The sequence below is a fragment of the Pelobates fuscus genome, chromosome 7, assembly GCF_036172605.1.
Source record: "Pelobates fuscus isolate aPelFus1 chromosome 7, aPelFus1.pri, whole genome shotgun sequence".
NCBI lineage: Eukaryota > Metazoa > Chordata > Amphibia > Anura > Pelobatidae > Pelobates > Pelobates fuscus.
The window spans coordinates 108,582,487-108,606,387 of NC_086323.1; the positions used below are offsets into that span (position 1 = coordinate 108,582,487).

Here is a 23,901-nt window from a genome sequence, read left to right on the forward strand (position 1 = left end):
ATCTTGTACCTACCAGCACATTAGAAATCAAGCGAGAATATACACTGTCAAAATACTAAATACTAACCCTAATAACTTAAAAATGTGCCTGACTAACCTAGGTCACAACTTGTATTGAAAATGTTTTTTTACGCTTGTCCTGATGTTGCTGTTGTGGCGCACCAGAGTCATATGTTACTATTGTGCACAACAAAAATAAAGAATTTAAAAAAAAAAATTAAAAAAAAATAAAAGGCTTATGGGAAAAATTGATAAAAATGTTTTGAACTTCTTTAATCTTATTTGCTGCAGGAGTGGGGCTCTCCCTCTTTTCTCCCCTCCACAAGCACTCACATGTTTTTTTTTTATCTCTCTCCCTTTTTTCTCTTCTCTACTCTTGATCTGCTTTTCTTGTATAAGTTAAATATCAATACAAAGGAACATAAGAGCTGTTAGTCTACAAAAATATTCCACATATATATGGTGTTTACCTAACTTAGCTCACTTTTTATAAATATTTTGCTGAGCACATACATTTCTTTGTCTTGTGAATATAAAGAAGTTGGTATGAATGTTTTAATCTGTATAAAACCAAATAAAGATATAATTTGTAAAAAAAAAGAAAAAAGAAAAATATATATCATGGATGATCTGACTGTCATCCTGCATAGTAGCATTCTACTGGAGCTCTGTGCCAGGATTCTGATTCTTAGCAGTGGCTGTGCACAACTAAAAGCAGATCATTTACTAGTTTGAGGATACATTCAGACACGTTTTGAATCTGACAAACCTGCTGAGGTTAGAAGGGACTTACATGATGTTGGTTAGGATAGCTGACCAGTCTCAGGAGCCGGTGCTTTCAGACCTTATGTGGAAACTTTCCTGGTCCCCCTGCCTCCCAAATTGCTAGATGATGTCATCCCGGCCTCAAGAGTTCGCCTGATTTGACAGGGTTTGGTGCTTGTGTGATATAACACATACCTGCTGCTACTCAACCAGGAGGCTAATTCCAGGCTCACATGGCACTCATCAGCAGCTCTGCATCAGCTATTTTACTGCTTCATTTTGTATATTTACTCAACACACAACCATGAGTTCCCCTACACACTCCTCAAGGTCAAAAAGGTGATCAAGGAAAATAAACTGTACCTATGCTGTGCTCAGTCGAGCCAGTGCCAAGCAACTCTGAAGAAAGCCTTGAGAGTGCTACCTTGCTGCTGCTGGCAATGCTATGTTCCAGAAAGCCTGAACAGTCTAAAAGATGATGGGGTAGACTTACCTGTGAGATCCTTGTGACTACTGCAGCAGCTGCCTGGCTGAAGTTGGAGAGCATCGGAGCCCTCACCTTGGTACTGCCAAGGCAGGGGTAGGCAATCTTTGGCACTCCAGATGTTTTAGACTACATCTCCTATAATGCTTTTACAGTCGTAATGCTTTCATAGCATCAAGGGAAATGTACAAAACTAGTGGAGATAGGTGTAATAAATATAATAAAAAAAGGGCAGCTCCATACACCAATAAGCGTCTTAAGTGAGTGAAAGCACATAGGTCAGAAAAGGGTATGTACGCTCCTCAATGTAACAACATAGAAGTAGAACGATAAAAAATAAAAAGGACAAGTTTATTGATATATAAAACCATGCATATAAATCCTAAAACTAGTACTAAATCCTGAATATAAACGTCACCATACTGATCTAATTCTTGTCTGTTATAAACTTAAAGGTGATAAATACAATATGTATATATAGAGAGTGTATAAACAGGCACCGATAGATAAATACGGTACACCAAATAGCAGTGTCTCTCTTATCAAGGGAAATGTAGTCTAAAACATCTGAAGTGCTGAAGGGTGCCTACACCTGGCCTAGGGTGTGTAAGTTGAATTATATGCCTTTGTGTCAGGATCGGGACAGGGATCCAACACGCAGAGTACAAACAGGTACAGGGTACGTATACCGGACCTTAGAATGGCCGGACTAACGTAAGTAGTAAGTAAAGAATGGTCTAGAGACAAGCCGAGGTCGAGGGAACGAGAGAGCAGGTAAGCGAGAGACAAGCCGAGTCAAAGGGTAATAGAGGTAAACGAGGTAGAACAGACAAGCCGGGTCAAAACCAAAGAAACTAACAGAATACAAGAGCACTGAGGGACTAGACAAGCTAGAACCACGACAGGGCAATGAACAAATGTAGAAAGCCCTATTTTATACCCTGGTTCCAAACAGGTAATCACGCCCCCGACGAATCCTCATTCATGCTTGGGGCTTGATTGACAGATCGTGTTGGGTTGTCGTCATGACGTCGGCTACTGAACGCCGCGTCATAAAAGGAAGTGGATCCCTCGCGGCCGGCGTGTAAACGACCGAGGGAACCGCGAGGAACGAGTGATTCAACCCTTTTGCGAGGAAGAACGTCCAAGTGTCTCACCTCCACAGAGGTAGAGACAGCAGGTACCCTGACAGTACCCCCCCCCCCTCAGAAACGCCCACCGGGCGGAAGGAACCGGGACGAGATGGAAAACGGGAGTGAAAAGCCCTGCGGAGGCGAGGAGCATGCACATCCTCCTGAGGTATCCAAGACCTCTCCTCAGGACCATATCCCTTCCAATCAACCAGATATTGTAACTTCCCCCGGGAGATACGAGAATCGATGATGGAATTGATTTCATACTCCTCTTGTCCCTCAACCTGAACAGAGCGAGGAGAGGATGCAGTGGAGGAAAACTTGTTACATATTAGGGGTTTTAACAAGGAAACATGAAAGGAGTTAGGAATGAGTAAGGCAGATGGAAGAGCCAGACGATACGCAACTGGGTTAATTCGAGTCAGGACCTTGTAAGGTCCAATGTAACGAGGAGCGAATTTCATAGAAGGAACCTTCAAGCGAATGTTTTTGGTACTCAACCATACCCTGTCCCCTGGAACAAAGACTGGAGCCGCCCTTCTATGTTTATCAGCGTGTTTCTTGAACAACATGGAATTATGCAGAAGAATTTGTCGAGTCTGATCCCACAACTTCCTCAAATTGGCAACATGAACATCAACCGACGGTACTCCTTGGGAAGGAGAACCCAATCGTCCTGGTGTTCGGAAACGAAACAACGCAAATATTGTTCGATCTTTTGATTAGTGCGTTCAGCAGCTCCGTTAGACTGGGGATGATAGGCAGAAAAGAAATTCAATTTGATACCCATTTGAGAGCAGAATGACTTCCAAAAACGGGAAACAAATTGGGAACCTCTATCAGAAACAATTTCGGAAGGTATCCCATGTAAACGAAATATCTCTTTAGCGAATATCTCAGCCAATTCAGGAGAAGATGGAAGTTTAGGTAAGGGCACGAAATGAGCCATCTTAGTAAACCTGTCAACCACCGTGAGAATCACAGTCTGTTTTTTAGAAACAGGTAAATCGACAATGAAGTCCATAGCCAAACAGGTCCATGGTTTCTCGGGAATTTCCAAGGGATGCAAAAGCCCACATGGAAGCGTCTGAGGTCGTTTAGTCTTCATACAGACCTCACATGCTTCGACGAAATCCCTAATATCTTTACGTAAGGAGGGCCACCAGAAATCCTTGGCTATTAAGGAGCATGTCTTACGAATGCCAGGATGCCCAGCCACCTTACTATTGTGAAAGCATTGTAGCAGTTCTAGTTGGAGTTCAGCAGGAACAAAATACCGTGACTCAGGACTCTGTCTAGGAGCCAGATGTTGTAGCTTCATAATCTCGGCAAGCAACGGAGAATGAATCCTGAGGCTAGTGTTGGCGATAATATTGCACTTGGGAACTATAGAAGACAAAACCGTCTCAGATATAGTAGAAGGTTCATGTTGGCGAGACAAAGCATCGGCCTTAGAGTTCTTAGAACCAGGTCTATAAGTGAGCACGTAATTGAAATGGGTGAGGAACAAGGACCAACGAGCTTGTCTGGCGGATAAGCGCTTGGCCTCCCCAATATAAGACAAGTTCTTGTGATCCGTCAGAATAGTAACAGGATGCAAGGTCCCCTCCAATAAATGTCTCCACTCCTTTAAAGCCATGATAACAGCTAGTAGTTCCCTGTCACCAATATCATATCTGCTTTCAGTCCCAGATAGTTTCTTGGAAAAAAAACCACATGGATGTAATGGTTTATCCACGCCTAACCTCTGAGACAAGATGGCACCTATACCGGTCTCTGAGGCGTCTACCTCGAGTAGGAAAGGTAAAGTTGTATCGGGGTGAACTAAAATTGGTGCAGAAGCAAAAAGTTCCTTAAGTGTCTTGAAGGCAACGAGAGCTTCAGTAGACCAAGTCTTAGTGTCAGCCCCCTGTCTGGTCATATTGGTAATAGGAGCAATAATGGAAGAGTATCCTTTAATGAAGCGCCTATAATAATTGGAGAATCCAATAAACCTCTGAATGGCCTTGAGACCCCTGGGTAATGGCCAATCTAAAATAGACTGGAGTTTATCCGGATCCATTTTAAAGCCTTCCCCAGAAATCACGTAACCAAGAAAGTTTATCTGAGATTGGTCAAAACTACATTTCTCCAATTTGCAGTACAACCCATGTTGTAGGAGTTTGCGCAATACCCTTCTGACTTGTCTGTGGTGGGTCTCAATTTCTCTAGAGTGTATTAGTATATCATCCAAATATACAATAACACAATCCTGTTGAAATTCCCTAAGAACTTCATTGATCAGATCCTGAAATACTGCCGGTGCATTACAGAGCCCAAAAGGCATTACCGTGTACTCATAGTGCCCATATCGAGTATTGAACGCTGTTTTCCACTCGTCTCCCTGCTGAATTCTCACCAAGTTATACGCCCCTCTGAGATCTAACTTGGTGAAAATCTTGGAACCCTTTAAACGATCAAAGAGCTCAGTAATCAAAGGGATTGGGTATGCATTTCTGATAGTTATTTTATTCAAACCTCGGTAATCAATGCAAGGCCTTAACGTGCCATCCTTCTTATTCACAAAAAAAAAAACGGCCCCGGCAGGTGAGGATGATCTCCTAATGAATCCCTTGTCTAGATTCTCACGGATATACTCCTCTAAGACTAAGTTCTCCTTAGTGGATAAAGGATATACATTGCCCCTCGGAGGCATAGTACCAGGTAGGAGATTAATCTTGCAATCAAAGGACCTGTGTGGAGGTAAAGTATCAGCATTCTTCTTGTCAAAGACTGCCTTTAAATCTATATACCGAGACGGTATTTGTAAGTCTGTAGACTGGGTGGAGTTAACCGGTGTATTACCTACGCAAAGTGGTGAGACTTTCTGTAAACACCTGTCCTGGCAACCCTGACCCCATGAAGTTATCTCCCCTAGCTCCCAATCAATAATAGGGTTATGTTTCTTTAACCATGGATACCCCAGAACTATAGGAACAGAAGGGGAAGAGATAAGCATAAGGGATATACCCTCCTCGTGTAAGATACCAACAGTCAAAATAACAGGTATAGTCTCATGAGAAATCACAGGTTCAGATAATGGTCTACCATCTATGGCCTCAACGGCCAAGGGGGTGTCTCTTAGCTGAGATGGGATAGAGTGTTTAGAAACAAAAACTTGGTCAATAAAGCTCTCAGCAGCTCCGGAGTCTATCAATGCCATAGTCTTTATTACTCCCTTCTCCCATGCTAAAGAAACAGGTAGCAGAAGCCTGTGATCTTTATAATTGTGTATAGAGGACAAAATAGAAACACCCAAGGCCTGTCCTCTAGAGAAACTTAGGTGCGAGCGTTTCCCGGACGATTAGGACAATTTAGGCGAAGGTGCCCTCTTACTCCACAATACATACACAACCCCTCCTTTCTCCTGTACTGTCTCTCTTCTTCTGAGAGGCGAGTATTGCCTATCTGCATAGGTTCAGAAAAAACTGGGATAGTGGTTTGAGGACTTTGAAATAAAGGAGCTAGTTTAAAGGAAGGTCTACGAATATTATCTCGAGTGTTCTGTCTCTCTCTTAAACGTTCGTCAATACGAGAAATAAAAGAAATTAAATCCTCCAAATTTTCAGGAAGCTCTCTAGTAGCCACCTCGTCTAGAATTACATCAGATAATCCGTTTACAAATACGTCTATATAGGCCTGTTCATTCCACTTAACTTCTGCCGCCAAAGACCTGAACTCTAGTGCATAATCCACAAGGGTTTGGTTATCTTGTCTAAGGCGCAATAGTAATCTAGCTGCATTGACCTTTCTACCTGGAGGGTCAAAAGTTCTTCTAAAAGCAGCGACAAAGGCATTATAATTATAGACTAACGGGTTATCATTCTCCCACAGAGGATTGGCCCATCTCAGAGCCTTATCAATGAGGAGTGTGATAATGAATCCAACCTTTGCCCTATCTGTAGGGTAAGAGCGAGGTTTTAATTCAAAATGAATACCAATTTGGTTTAAGAAACCACGGCACTTCTCCGGAGAACCACCATAACGTACAGGAGGTGTAATACGGGAAGAAGCACCTACAGTGGCTACTTCTAGACCTGAACTTACAGAGGAGATGGACGTGGCTCGCATCTCTTCCGGTGGATTACTAGATCGAGATAATAAAGCTTGCAGCGCTAGAGCCATCTGGTCCATTCTGTGATCCATGGCCTCGAATCTAGAATCGGAAGGACCAACCTGAGTGTTTGTACCTGCAGGATCCATTGGCCCTGTCGTAATGTCAGGATCGGGACAGGGATCCAACACGCAGAGTACAAACAGGTACAGGGTATGTATACCGGACCTTAGAATGGGCGGACTAACGTAAGTAGTAAGTAAAGAATGGTCTAGAGACAAGCCGAGGTCGAGGGAACGAGAGAGCAGGTAAGCGAGAGACAAGCCGAGTCAAAGGGTAATAGAGGTAAACGAGGTAGAACAGACAAGCCGGGTCAAAACCAAAGAAACTAACAGAATACAAGAGCACTGAGGGACTAGACAAGCTAGAACCACGACAGTGCAATGAACAAATGTAGAAAGCCCTATTTTATACCCTGGTTCCAAACAGGTAATCACGCCCCCGACGAATCCTCATTCGTGCTTGGGGCTTGATTGACAGATCGGGTTGGTTTGTCGTCATGACGTCGGCTACTGAACGCCGCGTCATAAAAGGAAGTGGATCCCTCGCGGCCGGCGTGTAAACGACCGAGGGAACCGCGAGGAACGAGTGATTCAACCCTTTTGCGAGGAAGAACGTCCAAGTGTCTCACCTCCACAGAGGTAGAGACAGCAGGTACCCTGACACTTTGTTGTCATTCTTGGAGAGTCTGTTGATGTAATGCTGAACTATTATATGCCCTTTATTTGAGTTAGATTAAGTATTGTTGAGAGCAAAAAATGGGTCGCAAGAGAATACTGAGAACGGGCAGCAACTGAAATAGCCTGCCCTTCGGTGGGTCCCCGCTCAGTTCTCAAGCTGGTTTTTGCTCATCTTGTGCCATTACAGAGAGAACATCTCTGAAACATATCAGACTGGTCCCACCCATACGGGCAGTCCAGATCCGAAATGCCAGCAAGTTCTCTCTGCACGAAAGATACAGCAACCACAGACGATCGTTTCAGCCTTGTTAGGCATCATCAGGGAGGCATAGCTGATATCTCCCTAGGCACCGTGAGCAAGGGGTCCACGTCTGGATTATCCCTTTAAACTTGTGGAGAGCAAAAAATGGGTCGCAAGAGAATTAAGTATTGTTACTTCAGCCGATGTTCCTGACCTGGGGCATTAGTGTCTATATGCTTCATGTTCTGTGACTACCCAGTAATTTTTCTTTAGTCTAAGTTGAGCCTGTAACTCCCAAGGTTGTATTTCCTTCTGTTAAACCGATACTTCTGTGATTGTCTCTTGTTCTACTACTACTACCAGAGCTTCTAAATTTTAATATCTTGTTTACATAATATTATTGTATAATGCTTCTTTTTGAGACTTAAGGTTACAACAAACATAACATAAAAAAATTGTAATAACCTTATATAATAAAGTGGTATAAAGAATATATATAAATGAAAGACAGTGGGTTTAAATACTATGCTGGCTGTACATGTATATTCCAAACACCATTCCTACCAATTACCAGATCTGCTCATCCAAAGTGGTTCGCCATATTCTGAGTTCCACATCAGCCAAAGATTTGCTTCTGGATTGCTATTTGTGGATATTTCTCCATATGTATAAGGTAAGAAGACCTAAACAAATAATGTGCAAAAATGTAATTATATTATGGAGATCTTTCCTTTTCTGTTCTACCACTGTTTAGTACCTAGCTTAGTGTGATGCAAGTCCAGCCATGTACCAGAGGTCAATGCCACATTGAGGAGACAGTGGGTATTTTATTTTTTTTTATCTTGCGTAACACTGTATGTGTGCTGAAAAAAACTATAGAACAGTGGTTCCCAAACTTTTTAGGGTCAAGGCGCCCTTAATATTTCAGTATTTTTCCAAGGCACCCCAAGTCAAAATTTCTAGGTTGTGTATTTGTACAGCGCTGCCGCATTTACTGGCGCTATAGTGTAATGTACAGTGATGGTGTTTGAAGGGGTGCTTGTATACATTTATTGTGTTTTAATACAGGGGTGTGTTTGTATGTCATGTTTGCATTTGATTGCAGGGATGTGTCTGAATGTAATGTCCACTTTTAAATGTAGATGTACATTTGTGTAAAGTTTGTGTTTGAGTGAAGGGGTGTGTTTGTATATTTATTTTTTAGTTTGAATGCTATTTATTTGTGTTAGATTGCAGGAGTGTGCTTGTATGTTGTGCCGGTGTTCGATTTTCGCATTCAGCGTTGCAGAAGCGCCTCTAGCGGCTGTCACGAAGTGGCTTAACCCTGCAATGTAAACATAGCAGTTCTCTGAAACTGCTATGTTTACATCTGAAGGGTTAAAACCTGGGGGACCTGGCATCCAGACCACTTCATTGAGCTGAAGTGGTCTGCGTGACTATAGTATCCCTTTAATATATATATATATAAGGAAACTAAAATAATAGATATCAAGAACTGATCCACCCAAATGTAATTGTAAATATGGACTTACATTAGTATGTGAGGACAGTATTAGGTCCTTATGGCAAAACTTGGGGCATATTATTAACGGTATAAAATAACTAACTTACAAAAGCTAGATGTTTATTTAAGTTTGACTATATAAGCTTATATTACCGCTTACCAGAATAGTGATTCAGAAAGTATAGACCATTTGGCTTAGCAGATGTATTATAAAGTATAACTGTGGTCACACACTGATTATAACAGTGAGGCTATAATATCTTCTTTTATTTGTGTTTTAAAGACAGACATTGAGTACCAGAGGAAGTTGTTTGATCGTGTAGCAAAAAGTTATGTTCATCTTCTCAATTTATGCCTGAACTCACACAATGGGGAGGCCTTCCTAAATGTAAGCATTACGTCTGTTCTGACCTGAATATTTATGTGTTTAAAAAAAAACAAAAAAAAAACTCTTAAATGTAATCACTAAAGGCAAAACTGTTACTGTCAAAGGGACTCTATAGGCACCCAGACCACTTCATCTCATTGAAGTGGTTGGGTGCAGTGTGCCTGGCCCCCTCAGCCCCTTATCATTAACACCGCAGTGCTAAGACTTCTTCCAGTAAAAGGTAATGATGGTCCAGGCACTCAAGTTCAATCCATTGCGCAGATTTATTGAAGCAGAATCAAAACATAGTTTCGGCCCACAACAGGGCCTTTGTCAAACGCCTTGTTGTGGGCTGAAACTTTGTTTTGATTCTGCCTTAATAAATCTGCCCACTGGATTGAACTGGAGTGCCTGGACCATCATCACTTGAAGTGGATCTCAATCCAATCGATTGATTATTTTGTGTATCTGCCCCTGGCCAAATTAAAGAAATAGTGCGTGCACGCTCCCAAAGTAATTCACACCGGACACAAGTTTCAGGTTAATGAAAAACTTGAGGAATGTTTATTCAGAGGGGGTGGCATGCCCCTTATAAAGCAAAATTACATCATATGCTGTGTCAGAGATAACATGAAATAATACATCAATAATTGGTTAGGGGTTAAGTGGTTGATTTATTGCTCTTCCTACTGGGTGTGATGTCACTGGTTTCTTGCAGGTCTCCCCCAGATTCCAGCGCCATTTTGTTAGTGAGTGTGTTAGTCGATGTCAAAGGGAAACTACCTGGCCCTAGCGGCCATTTTAGGTAAATCACATTTAAAGCTGGTTAATACTGATTGAAATTATACTAAGTAAATAGACATTTTACTAACATGACTTTTAGGTCATTATTCTATGTCCACAACAGTCCCCCCTTAAAATTACTATTTACTAAAAAGACAACTACAAACTGTCCCTAAAGGTGTCCCTAATTGGCTGCAGCACATCTATCTGAACAGGCCTCGAACGCTTCACTCCGTGGGTATCCCGCAGTGGCTAACCCACTACTTCTCCCACTACAGACTTTTGCCCGTAGAGACAGAAGCTATCCCTACACTATCCCTAAAGATTTGCAGTTGTCTGTTTGAACTGGTGGGACTGGAGAGGTGTATGTGGTGTATCACATTCTGTGTCTTCAAGGTCTTGGTGTAAAAATTTAGGTGTGGCGTGATCAATGGTCTGTCCTACAGTCTTCTGTAAGTATTTCTGTATGCATGGTAATACACAACAAGTTAGGAAGAGGAAAAGGATTGTCACAGTAAGTACTGCCATTCCTACTTGGAATAAAGTTTTCTGCCAACCATTCATCCATCCAAACCACCTGTCCCATGTATTAGGGATCCCAGAGTTCCTTTGTAACTCATCAGAGAGACTGTCTAATTTCTCTATGGCCATGGTTACTTTACCGTTAGGACCAGTGTTGTCTGGAATAAAGGTACAGCATGTCATGTTATCGGGGAGTATTTTACATACACCCCCTTTCTCTGCCAAGATCATGCCAGGGCCATCCTGTTCTGAAATGTCATCTGGGAGGTAGCTTGCAGTTGTTCTGCCAGGCCCTGGAGGGCATCTCTGGTGTAATTAACAAACCGTTGTTGGTTGTAGTAAATATAGTTGATCCAATTAACCCCTTAAGGACACATGACATGTGTGACATGTCATGATTGCCTTTTATTCCAGAAGTTTGGTCCTTAAGGGGTTAACATTCTTGTTGGCAGTGTTTAGCAGAATCAAGGATTCGAATCCTGCCGCCACCTCATCTCTGGCCCTGAACTCATTAGGAACCCCCCTTGGCACACCTATGGCATCAATATAAACATGTGGGTCAAAACTACCTCTGATAGGGATTTCTCATTTTACTCGAAAGTATGTATGTGGAATAGGCTACGTCTGCCCCGAGCACAGGGTATAGAGGGGTGGGGACAGAAGCACCTACGCCACCAGAGAGTGACGTCTGGGCGTTGACGGGGGAGGCAGGGCGAGATTCATTCACCATGCTTTGGGCGCCATCATAGGGCGGTAGTCGGGGAACAGCAAGAGGTGCATCATCATTGCAAACATTACGGTGGTACACATAAATCGTCTGTCCTTTGAAATCTAGCTCTTCCTCTGTCCAACCCTCCCACTTGAGTCCTCTAGCTACTCGATACCAAGCTTCTACAGCTTTTGTCAACCCATTATCCAGTAACAAACCCTCCTTATCAACAAGCAACTTCCTCCAAAATTCTGGCTGTAATCTACCACTGGGTGACATCTGGAAACCACAAGTCTTAGCTATCTTCTTAATTTTTAGCATAGCCTCTTCTCCTGCCCTTTCTTTAACAATATCACAAGCTAAATAACCTTTAGAAGGTCTAGTGTGTTCCTGTCCCATTTTAACCAAACAAAGGGTTCATTCTCCTAGCGGGTGTAATGTCACTGGTTTCTTGCAGGTCTCCCCCAGATTCCAGCGCCATCTTGTTAGTGAGTGTGTTAGTCGATGTCAAAGGGAAACTCCCTGGCCCTAGCGGCCATTTTAGGTAAATCACATTTAAAGCTGGTTAATACTGATTGAAATTATACTAAGTAAATAGACATTTTACTAACATGACTTTTAGGTCATTATTCTATGTCCACAACATTACTTTTTTTGCAAATCACATTGTGAGGATTGGCCAACCTCGAACCCAGTTGCACCCTGGGATCCAGGAGAGTGCAGTATCCGTATTGGTAATTAAGACTTCTTCCAGTGGTGGTCTACTAGACAGCTTCTAGAGGCATTTCCTGCTGTTTTATGCAGTTTGACTCATTGAAACAATGCTGGACATGCTCATGCTATGCATGATAACATCCTGCATCTTCAAATCCCAATGCTTTCCTATAGGGAAGGGCTAATGCTCACGGCACTCACTGTACCTGCGCATTAGGTTCCCCCTCAGAGCTGACATCAGAGGAGATTGAGCCAGCAACAATAAACCTCAATGCTGGACTAAGGTAAGTGAGAAAAAGTTTTTTTTTTAACCCTTTAACTGTTGTGAGAGGGGGGGGGGGGGGACTTTCTATTCCTAACACTATAGTGTTCCTTTAATTAAGCAGTTTTGATGTACAGATCATGCACCTGCAGTTTCACTGCTCAATTCTATATTTTATTTACTAAAAGGTACTATCAAGAACTCCCAAGATTCTCTTTAAACAGATTTTGGTTAGTAACTCGTATACCTCCATCTGATCCCAGGTATGCCATTTGTTTCCAAAAGGATATTGATGGACTCATTTACTATTTATAATAAACTGATTTATAGAGGAGCGCTTAAAGGAAAATTAAAACGTTTCTTAAAAGATCAAATGTGAATTGGATCAACTATATTTACTATAACTCAAATTGGTTATAGAAAGTCTGAAATTATTTTTGGACTATAGAGAATAGAAAATAGGGTGAATGTATTGTTGTTCATTTACTATTTAGTTAGACAAAAAATTATTCATTGAGTGTGGCTATTCTATACATACATATCTCACAGATATATTGCCAACTTTGAAAATTCACCTTGAATTCTCACTTCAGTGAGTAACTCTGTTTGGAAACCTATTGCAAAGGTGATGTTAAAAAAATAAATAAAAAATAAATAAAAAAAATAAAGCTTTGCTTGGCCAAATCTTCAACTTTATGAATATCCTTTAAGTTTTCAGGAACTCTCAAGCATGTATTTAAATGATAAAATAAAAATAAAAATAAAAATGTCTGTTTACAGAATTTTCCCCCTCTCTTTTTAACCAGGTCTACCCATCACTTCTAAGCCAGGCTATATACAGTGGGTTTTGCTGCTCTTTCCCCCAGTCTCTGTACCAGTTCCAGTCAGATGACTTTAAAACTGTGCTGTGCAATCTTATCTGGCAATGGATTGCAGGTGAGAGATCATACTCCCCAAACAGTAGTTATACTATTTCAGCATTAGCATTCCAAATATTTTGGAATAAAACATACTGAAATTAGTAGCATTGTGTAATATATTTTGACATTGAAATGAATAGCAAGTTAATTTACAAGAAAACTGTAATTATTTTAATATAATAATACAATACCATTTAATATACTGTCGAAATTATACTTATTTTCAGAGAATATCTTGTCTTACCTCTTGAAAAATTAGGATTTTTAACTGTTGTGTGATGTGGTGATATGGGTCAAAAGTCAGAAAACTTTAATTGGTTACTGATGCTAGATTGAGTGAATGATTGAATGAATGAATGAATGCCTGTCAGATCAAAGTGTTGCTATGTTTTGTTGCTGGGCCAAACTACCTACTAGCAGTTGAAAAAAACCTGCATTTATCTATGTAATACACTTTTAATGCAAATATTGCATATGTTCCTGTTTGTCCATTTACATTTTTATCTTTGTCAGGTATCTACCCCAGTCCAGGAATCTATAGCAAGTGGGACTATGGTTCTTTGGAACCAAAAGTTGAACTTGCTCATGGGAAGGAAAAGCAAAAGAAAGGTGAATAATTTGTCAAAACAAAACAAAAAAACAATAAGGTGTTGATAAACTCTGAAGATCTCTGTAGACAGAAGCTTAATTTAAGTAGAAGAGAAATAGGATGAGTTACTTTCCAAGTTTCCATTTTCTGTAGGAAGTTTATTCCTAAATATTCCACAGATCCTGTTAAGATCAGAACTTTGGAAATACTTTGTAAGGGGATCCAGCTATTTCCATTCTGGTACAGCTTACACAATTATTTTGATACATAATACCACACTTTTGAAAACTCTCTGCACATATTGCAATGGATAGCTTTGTTATGTAGGACCCTAGACAATCATTCTGATATGCATCAACCCATCTTCCGGTTACATTTAATATATGAAAAACACATAATACAAATGCTGTTGACAAATACTGTTTTGATAATTCAGATGTGACTAGTTAAAATGTCACACAGTCAAAGCAATGCACATGTGGAATCTTTGCAATATATTTACTCATCCACAATTTGTACCTGATTTTTGCAGGATTCACTTATAATAAAGGTGGAAAGAAGCAAATGAGAAAATCGTTTAAAAGGTTGCCATCACGGAAAATATGCCCAGCCAAAGAGGTAAATAAAGATAAATATACCGGTATTTGTGTACTCAGAGCTGCTACTTCCTTTAGTGCATAATTAAACTGATCACACAAAAATCCTTCAAAATAGACTCTGTAGCATTAATCCTGACAAGGATGGCAAGAATATCCTGCACAGGGAAGTGCAGGAAGACATCCACTAGAAGTTACAAAACGCACTTAAAAATAAAAAGTCACTGCACACAGACCAATTCATTGAGTGAAGGGGTCTGGTTGTCTATAGTGGTTCTTTAACAAATTAGGTGATGACAATAGCACCAGTAAATTAACTTCAAATATCAAATGTATTTTACCCTAACTACCAGCAGTTATGCATAATGCATTCATAATTGTTTCAGAGATTTAGTATTGTGTGATATTGTCATATCTATTTTTAGGCTCCTTCAGTATGCTCTGGTCCAGATTTTGAAAAGAAACTCTTTAACCTGAATGGTCACAGTCCACTGATCCAATATCACCTTCGGAATCTAAAAGCTGAACCTCGAGATGGACTGAGCATCTTAGTACGAAGAACTGAATTCCAAAAGCACAATTCCTTACTAGTACATCCACACCTCTAAAACAACCTATTTTATCATCCTCAATATTGTAGAATGCAGGGATGTGTGTCACCAAAACAATTGTAACTGTTGCTGGTAATTAAAATACTTTTTACACAGTTTTTTGTATTTGACACTGTTCTTTCATCAAAAACCCTTTTACAAGGGGATGTAGCTTTAAGGGTATGAGAATGGCTGCCTGATCTATGGTTAATAGTACCTATTAACATTGTTGGAATTAGGGCTCCAACTACTGATGATTTTCATAATCGATTAACCCCTTAAGGACGCGTGATGGAAATTTTCCGTCATGCTGATCATACCCTTAAGGACAAGGTAGTATTGCAGTATTTTTCCAGCAGTATTTTTCCAGCAGGGTCTATTACCTTAATGGTAACTATGAGCCCCAGGCATCATTTGATTCCTGGGGCCAGAATTAGTGGCACCTGACTGACCGATGCTCTGTTTGCAGTGCTCAAAGTGAGCGCTGCAAACAAGCATTTACCGTATATACTCGAGTATAAGACGAGTTTTTCAGCACATTTTTTGTGCTGAAAAACCCCCATTCATCTTATACTCCAGTGAGTGTCTGTATTATGGCAACTTACATTGCCATAATACAGACAAGGGGCTGTTGGGGGCTGGCAGAGAGCTGTTACTTACCTTTCCTGCAGCTCCTGTCAGCTCCCTCTGCAAGTCTTGCGAGAGCCACGGGGTCAGAGCTCCGCACGGCACTCACACCGCGAGACTTGCAGAGGGAGCTGACCGGACCGGAAGTGAGAGAAGGGAGCTGACAGGAGCTGCAGGAAAGGTAAGTTACAGCTCTCTGCCAGCCCCCCTCCTACACAGCCCATCCACTGGACCACCAGGGAGTGAGAGCCCCCCTTCCTGGCCAGCTAACATGCAGGGAGGGGGGACGAATAAAAATATAAATAATTTAAATGATATATAAAAAAAAATATTAAAATAATAATAATGTTATGGACAAAAAAAATAAAAATGCCCACCCCCCACCAAGGTTTTGCACACACACTGCATTCATTATATACACACACACTGTAAATAAATATTCAATTAATATAATTTTGGGGGGGATCTAATTTTATTTAGAAATTTACCAGTAGCTGCTGCATAAAATTAGGGGTCTCGACTTATATTCGGGTCGACTTATACTCGAGTATATACGGTAAATGGGGATTTAAATCCCCACTATTACAATTTGGTGTGATCAGGGTTAAATCCCTGCTTACACAAGGTATTTCCAGGTATCAATCGAAACCTGGGGCTCCCCTCTATCAGCTGGGATTTTTAGTAACCCCAGCCTTTTTGATGAGCTACATGAAGTGCTGGAAGTCACCGCGGCATGTATCTGCTTAAATAGGAATTTAAATACCTATATCTAGATTGTGGTGTAAGCAGGGTTAAATCCCTGCTCACACCAGAAAACCCAGGTATCATTAGAAACCTGGGGCTCCCCTCTGTTAGCTGGGTTCGTTTTAATGTCAAAGTGAGATCGGCATGCAGCTGTTTAAATGGGGATTTAAGTCCCCATAGAGCACAATGCAGTGTGAGCAGGGTTAAATCTGTTAAATTCCTGCTTACACTAGGAAACCCAGGTATCATTAGAAACCTGGGGGTTCCTTATATCAGCTGGGGCCATTTTTAGTGGCCCCAGACAGACAGCTGAGCTGCATGCAGACCTCAAAGTGAGATCGGCATGCAGCTGTTTAAATGGGGATTTAAATCCCAATAGACAGCAATGCAATGTGAGCATAGTTAAATTCCTGCTCACACTAGGAAACCCAGGTATCATTAGAAACCTGGGGGTCCCCTCTGTTAGCTGGAGCCATTTTTAATGGCCCCAAGCTTTTTGATGAGCTGCATGCAGAGCTCAAAGTGAGGATCGGCATGCAGCTCTTTTAATGGGGATTTAAATCTCCATAGACAGCAATGTACTGTGAGCAGGGTTAAATCTCTGGCTACACCAGGAAACCTAGGTATCAATATATACCTGGGGCTTTCCTCTGTCAGCTGGGGCCATTTAGTAAAAGTCAGCACTGCATGTAGCCCTTTAAATCCACAAAGAACACTGCAACTGAGCGATCAAGCTCAGCTACAGTCATTCTTTTAAGTGATATGGTGCTTGGGAGACCCCCAGGGGATTACAATTAAGGATTATTATTCAGTTTAGAATAAGTATTAGATTTATTATCAGGTTTATTACTGGGTTTATTATTAAGTTTATGTTTAAGATTAGCTTTATAATTAATTGTAGTATTTGGATGTTTTAAGATTAGGATTCAGATTATGGTTCAGATTAGGATCAGCACGGTCATCCCTTGCTGAATATAGCAAGGGAATTCCTCTGCTGACACCAGCAGGGGGAATCATTGTAACACTATTGCTAAAGGTAGGATTGAGATTAAGATTAAGGTGATCATTAGGGTTACACATGGGATTACGTTATGGATTAGGATTGTGGTAACGGTTTTTGATTAGATTTGGGCTTAGGATTTGGTTTAGAATTAGGGATTTAGATTGGGATTAAGATCGCTTCTTTCCAAATATATACATATGGGGTATATATAAACTGGTGAAAAAATGCCATCACGTTAAGGCACAATATACACCATATGAGATACACTGTCCTGTCTACTTTCACAAATGGTAGGTCATTGAGGGATAAATTCAACAGTCAAACTGCTACAATGCCCCAATTGAGACTTGCACCCATCAAATTCATCTATCAAAATCATCACTGTGAAAACAAATGGTCAGGTCTCTTCTATGGCACTGTAACTTCACAGGATAGTGTGAAAGGCATAGATGCGGGTATTGTTTTACTCAGATATGGCTGAACACAATATGGGGTTTTCTACAGCAGTAGTATACATCAGCTTTATGAAATACGTAAAATACTTTGTTTTATGTGTGTATGTTAGAAATCTGAAAAAAAAAAACTATTTTACCACACTATATAGCAGAGATTGGTGGTGAAATGGCTATGTATACAGTGTCAGAATACCCTTAGGTAAATTGCCTGTGGTGTGTGCTTTATATAAATATATACTTTTGTGCAGCAATTTTGCATTCTGTGATGGCTATTAAGCTTACAAGACAAACATACCAAATTCTAAAATCGCTCCACATCCTAGACATATTATGTACTCTAAAAAACAGAACAACTAATTCACTTATTATACACACACGTTATTATTGCCTAAACTGTGGGGGGGGAAAAAACATTTGTTGCATTTTTTAATAAAAAATAGGAATTTATATATGTATGTGTCACATCAGATTAAAGCCCTTTTTGTCCTTTAAAAAAAACGGTATATAACATGTGTTGGTGCAAAAAATAAACAGCAAAAATTGCTTGTGTCCTTAACCCCTTAAGGACACATGACATGTCTGACATGTCATGATTCCCTTTTATTCCAGAAGTTTGGTCCTTAAGGGGTTAAAGGACCACTCTAGTGCCAGGAAAGCATACTAGTTTTCCTGGCACTAGGGTGCCCTGAGGGTGCCCCCACCCTCAGGGTCCCACTCCCGCCCAGCTCTGGAAAGGGGAAAAGGGGTAAAACTTACGTTTTTCCAGCACTTGGCGGGGAGCTCTCAGCCTCCTCTCCACCCCGTCGGCTGAATGCGCACGCACGGCAAGAGCTGCACGCGCATTCAGCCGGTCGCATAGGAAAGCATTTACAATGCTTTCCTATGGACGCTTGCGTGCTCTCACTGTGATTTTCACAGTGAGAATCACGCAAGCGCCTCTAGCGGCTGTCAATGAGACAGCCACTAGAGGATTAGGGGGAAGGCTTAACCAATTTATAAACATAGCAGTTTCTCTGAAACTGCTATGTTTATAAAAAAAATGGGTTAACCCTAGCTGGACCTGGTCTGGTCTGGTCTTCATTAAGCTGAAGTGGTCTGGGTGCCTAGAGTGGTCCTTTAAGGGTAAGTCCAATTTTTGAAGCTGCGGCCTTAAGAGGTTAATCCTATTATTATTTTTGATTAGTCAGATAAAATAAATAGAATTTATGAATAAATCATGAAATGTCCATCAATCCTCTGGCAGACCATTAAGGGCTACAATTTGGGAAACAAGATTAGAAACTGGGACCAACACATGTGAGAATGTCTTCATTGTATATAACTGCTTTGTATAGCTTTTCGTCGGTGGCCATTTGTTTTGTTTCGTGTCAAACACTTTTATTGTCATGTACAAATTATATATATAAGCAAGAGAGTCATAAATATTGCTTTGTACTTAGTAGGTTCCATATTATTGGTATTACTTTTTGCATGGCATTTTATGAAAGAGATAAACAAGTCATTTAAATAATCTATATGAGGAAAGTTCAGTGTCTGCATGCAGAGGGAGGAGATACGGATATGTTATGATGCACACTAGGCAAGACAGATAGGTAGCAGCTCTAGCAGCCATCTAAGGAGTGGCCAGTGAAGTTCTCACTAGGCTGTAATGATTATCTAACTCCTCTATTTGTCCACGGGGCTTATAAATCACACCTAAATAAATTACTCTGCAATTACCAAATTCTATCATAATCCAAACAGACTCTATGATCACCTCACCAACTTGTTTTAGGTTAGATTTTATGCTACCCTTCACATAGATGGCCACCCGTCCCTCTTTCTTGCCTTCTCTGTCTTTTCTATATAATGAGTACCCTGGTATTGCTACGTTTCAGTCATTTTTCCAGGTCTCAGTAACAGCCACGAAATCTACATTCTCAGTTGCCATTATTGCCACAAGTTCATGGATCTTATTTCCTAAACTGTGAGCATTTGTAGACATGACTCTAAGCTTATAATTTTTTTTTTAACACATTTGCTACAGACACTTTCTGTCCTTTTTTGGGGGACAATTGGAATGATGTTTTATCACGTTTAATATTTTATCATTATCAATATGTTTAATATTTTAAGCATTAAGAAAGCAATAATTGTGTCTGTAAGCCAAAACACTTTTTTTTTTTTTTTACTAGACCAGCAAAAATATACTATCTACAAATATTTTAAATACAATGAAGGACTTACAAAGTTAAGTTGGTTGGCTAGTGTAGCAATCACATCATTTATACATAGAACTTTAAAAGGAATTGTGACTTCTTTGTACGGTATCATTGACCTACAAATTGTACAATAAGACTTACAATTGCACAAAATGCATACATGTTTAAATGGATATAACTGTTGCAAAAGAAAAAATGCATTAACTAAAATTTGCAAACATATGTTCATATCAGAAAAACTTAAAGGGACACTATAGGCACTTCAACTGCTTCATCTCATATAAGTGGGTATAGTGTCTGGAGTCACGGGCTCTGTCCTTTCATTCAACATGTTTAATGCTAAATGACAGTCTAACAGCCCAACCTTGGACTTATATTCCACATAAACCGTTTGGCAGGTGGTTCCCCAATTATACTATTACAAGAGATGCATAGTTAAATTCTTACCAGCCTCTGGAGATTCTCACTCTGGAGACATGAGTTGTAGTCCAGCTGGAGCAGACAATGTCTGGCATGCCATTCAAAGGGATGTTAAGTCCCAATCAGGTGGCTTGTGTTTTTCGTTCTCTGATATCAGCACACATTTGTTTCCTGTTTGTTTTTTTAAATCAGAGAATTAGAGAGTTAAAGCTGTATTTCGAACACTACAGTGTCCATATGCACAGTGTCCCCCACCTCAAGTAACACTCAAAGGGTTAAATAACCCTTTAACCCCTTAAGGACCAAACTTCTGGAATAAAAGGCAATCATGACATGTCACACATGTCATGTGTCCTTAAGGGGTTAAACACACTGTATTCTAGCGCCAGGGTCCCTCAACGCTAGCTTTGTCTATTCCTCCTCCAACATCACTGCAAGAGGGAACTCAGCATTTTGCGTGCGCATTAGGCCTTTCCTGTAGAAAACCATTGAATCAATGTTTTCCTATGGGGATTTTGAAGACGTTGGAGATGAGTTAGAAAAGTGATCTGATGGTAAGTATATTTTTTCTCTTACAGGCATGCCTCCCCAGTATAATTAGGATAAGGAGTATGGGTAGGGTTCTTTAATTTCAATGGAGGATGGTTATGGGTTTAGGGGGGATGGATTGTATGTCTACATCCACCCACAGCCCACACTAGGTTCCTAAATGGGTGGGGACTAGACACTAGATCCTCCCCCAATAAAATTATAATCAGTGCCCACACCTGCTGGCCACGAAGGAAACATAATTGCTTTTACATTATTTAACAGGCCCCATCACATGGCTGCCCAGTTGCTTGCTTTAACCGTTTAGCAGATATGCACAACCTGCTCACTTTTAGTAATATTGAGGTCTTACTGACCCCATAGGCTTTTACGTACCAAGCATTAGCCAACCGCCACATAATTAACCTTTGCACTGCTGAATATCTTTACTTATTTGCCCGCTGGATGCTAGTCCTACCAGTGAGCAAACAGCTTGGATTTATTTCAAATCCTAGCTTGCATTTGAGCCGTCAGGTGGTGTTTGGATGTCAAACATTTTTTGGGTCAGTTTTGAATTTAATCATTTCTACACAACAGGTGCAACTGAAGAAAAGTGAAAATGGAATCACTCATTATACCTAAATTGTTAAAATGCCCAATATTTTCATACATTCTAAGGAGTACTAAAACAAGGAGTGAATTATGGTTTTAAAGCTAAAAATACAAAATGTAGCATGCTGAGACCAGAAGAATCTGAGTCACAGAACCCAAAAGCGAAATAAAGTACATTCCTCAGGTTATTTAACCAAGAGCACTTTGACACATTTCATTTAACCACAAACCTCAAGAATAATATTTAATTATTTGGATGTTTTCAAACTTATTTTATTTTGTAAATTTCACAGTCAACAATGTCTCACTACTGTAAACACTCCGTATTTGTTTTCTGCTACATTCCTCAAGTAGACTGATACACCTTTTCCCCTAATCCAACCACTAACCATACTACTAATAATTGTGACTTCACAAAGGATTCCCTCTGCTTACATTAGCAGAGGGATTTCCTAGCTCACAAGGTACAGAATGCTCTGTAATGTGTTATTGCAGCGCTCATCTGCAGTGTTCTCTATGAAATTAAAGGGCTATATGCCGTGTAGATTTTCAGCACTGAATGCAGCTCATACAAAGGTCTGGAGCCATTAAAATTGCCCCAACTGACAGAAGGGAGCCACAGGTATCTATGGATAACTGAGTTTGCTGATATTTAACACTGCTCACGCTAAATTGCGGTCTATGGTGGTTTAAATCCACATTGAATGTGCTGCATGCCAATCTCACTTTGATTTCTGTATGCAGCTTACCTGTCAGCCCCATGTATCTATTGATATGTGGGTCTCCTGGTGTAAGCAGGGATTTAACCCTGTTGATATCACATTGCTGTCTACAAGGATTTAAATTCCCATTGAAAGTGCTACATGCAGATCTCACTTTGAGCTCTGCATGCAGCACAGCGCTGTACTGGTGCGCGTGCTCTATAGCGCGTCCTCACTTACCGACCAATTCGATTTACTACCGGTTCGTAAGAACGGAACCGGTCGGTAAGTGAGGAGTATCTGTACTTAATTGGCACTATACAGAAAGATATGAAAACAATTCCTATGATTTTTAAATGAAAAGTCCAACACGCATGAAGATGTAAGAATATATTTTTCTTTTTGTGCAGCTCTTCTTGTGATCTATTTTAGTAAAATGCAGATTCCAGCTCTCACTATGTCCATTATGGTTTGCTTTCTATATAGCCTACTTAGTACAATATATTATCTATACTAGATATTTATTTAATTACAGCAGCACCCAGTAGAAGATTTCTGCAGTGCTAGCTACACATTTAACCAAGTACTTGCTGCCCACCATTGCATACAGGTAAATCTGGTTCTGATACCTCTAAAGGCTCAAGTTTTACTGTTCCCCTCATGGGCCTTCAGTTGTTTCTCAATCCTACAGTGGTCTTTATTTGTAACCTGCCGATCCCCCTTCCCTTGTCTACTCCATTATTCCCTCTTAGTCAATTTTACACTTCCTCTTTGCTACACTTGTGGCTGTCTCGAAGTTCATTTCGACTCCCTTGTTGTTCTTCCTTCCCTGTCCTTGTGATGTCTGCTCTGCAATGCTCTCTGTGTCTCGTTACTGGAACAGAAAGAGCGGGAACATTCTCATTCGCATTCTACTGCATGGATCCCTCACAGCGGCTCAGTATCACACTACAATAACCCTCCCAGTGCAGCTCCGGAGCCTTTACTACCGGCGGGCCTCACTCGGATAAAGTCTCACAGACAGGCTCCTTTCCCCCGTCTTGATCAGTCACAACAGTGGTCTGTGAGTGCGGAACCATCTCTGCAGAGGAGTAACTGGTAACTAGCAATCAGCCTACAGGCAGACATCCAGCTAATTGGCGCCATCATTTCCCGCGCAAATCACCTCAGACACAGCACTCACAGATAACATTTTTCATGATTAAATTTTTTATTATTATTGTTATTATTCGGTCACCTGGATTTTATAATTTGCCATAACAGGAATAACTGCATTGCAGCTTGTTGTGATCAGTACAATTTCTGGTAGGTGGCAAATTCTCGAGGCACCTGACATTTTAATGTTTTATAGTTATATAAATGTTTAGGCTTCTTGTATTAAAGTCATAGATCATCGTATTGGCACTGTTAGACTCTAAGAATTTTACAGGGTCTGTAACCCTTAAGCTGCCATGGGCCTATGCAGCTAACACATCCTACTTTCCTGAATATTTGTGTACAATTAATGCAGATCAGTCATGATGAAATTTAATAAAGAAGTAGCTTTTTAATGTATGTTCATTGTATTTTATGAAACACATTTTTCATAGAGGTGTATC

The 23,901-nt window shown here is 40.5% G+C and overlaps 1 protein-coding gene across 1 annotated transcript in view; it reads left to right on the forward strand.

The window, feature by feature from the left end:
- FAM227A (family with sequence similarity 227 member A) overlaps nt 1–15,131 on the forward strand; it is a 56,762-nt gene extending 41,631 nt beyond the window's left edge. The window contains exons 7-12 of the mRNA XM_063427419.1: nt 8,031–8,129; nt 9,244–9,348; nt 13,124–13,253; nt 13,751–13,846; nt 14,359–14,444; nt 14,848–15,131. Of these exons, the coding sequence (XP_063283489.1) occupies nt 8,031–8,129; nt 9,244–9,348; nt 13,124–13,253; nt 13,751–13,846; nt 14,359–14,444; nt 14,848–15,030 (699 nt within the window). The 3' untranslated portion in view covers nt 15,031–15,131. The remainder of the gene's footprint in view (nt 1–8,030; nt 8,130–9,243; nt 9,349–13,123; nt 13,254–13,750; nt 13,847–14,358; nt 14,445–14,847) is intronic.
- The last annotated feature ends 8,770 nt before the right edge of the window (nt 15,132–23,901 follow it).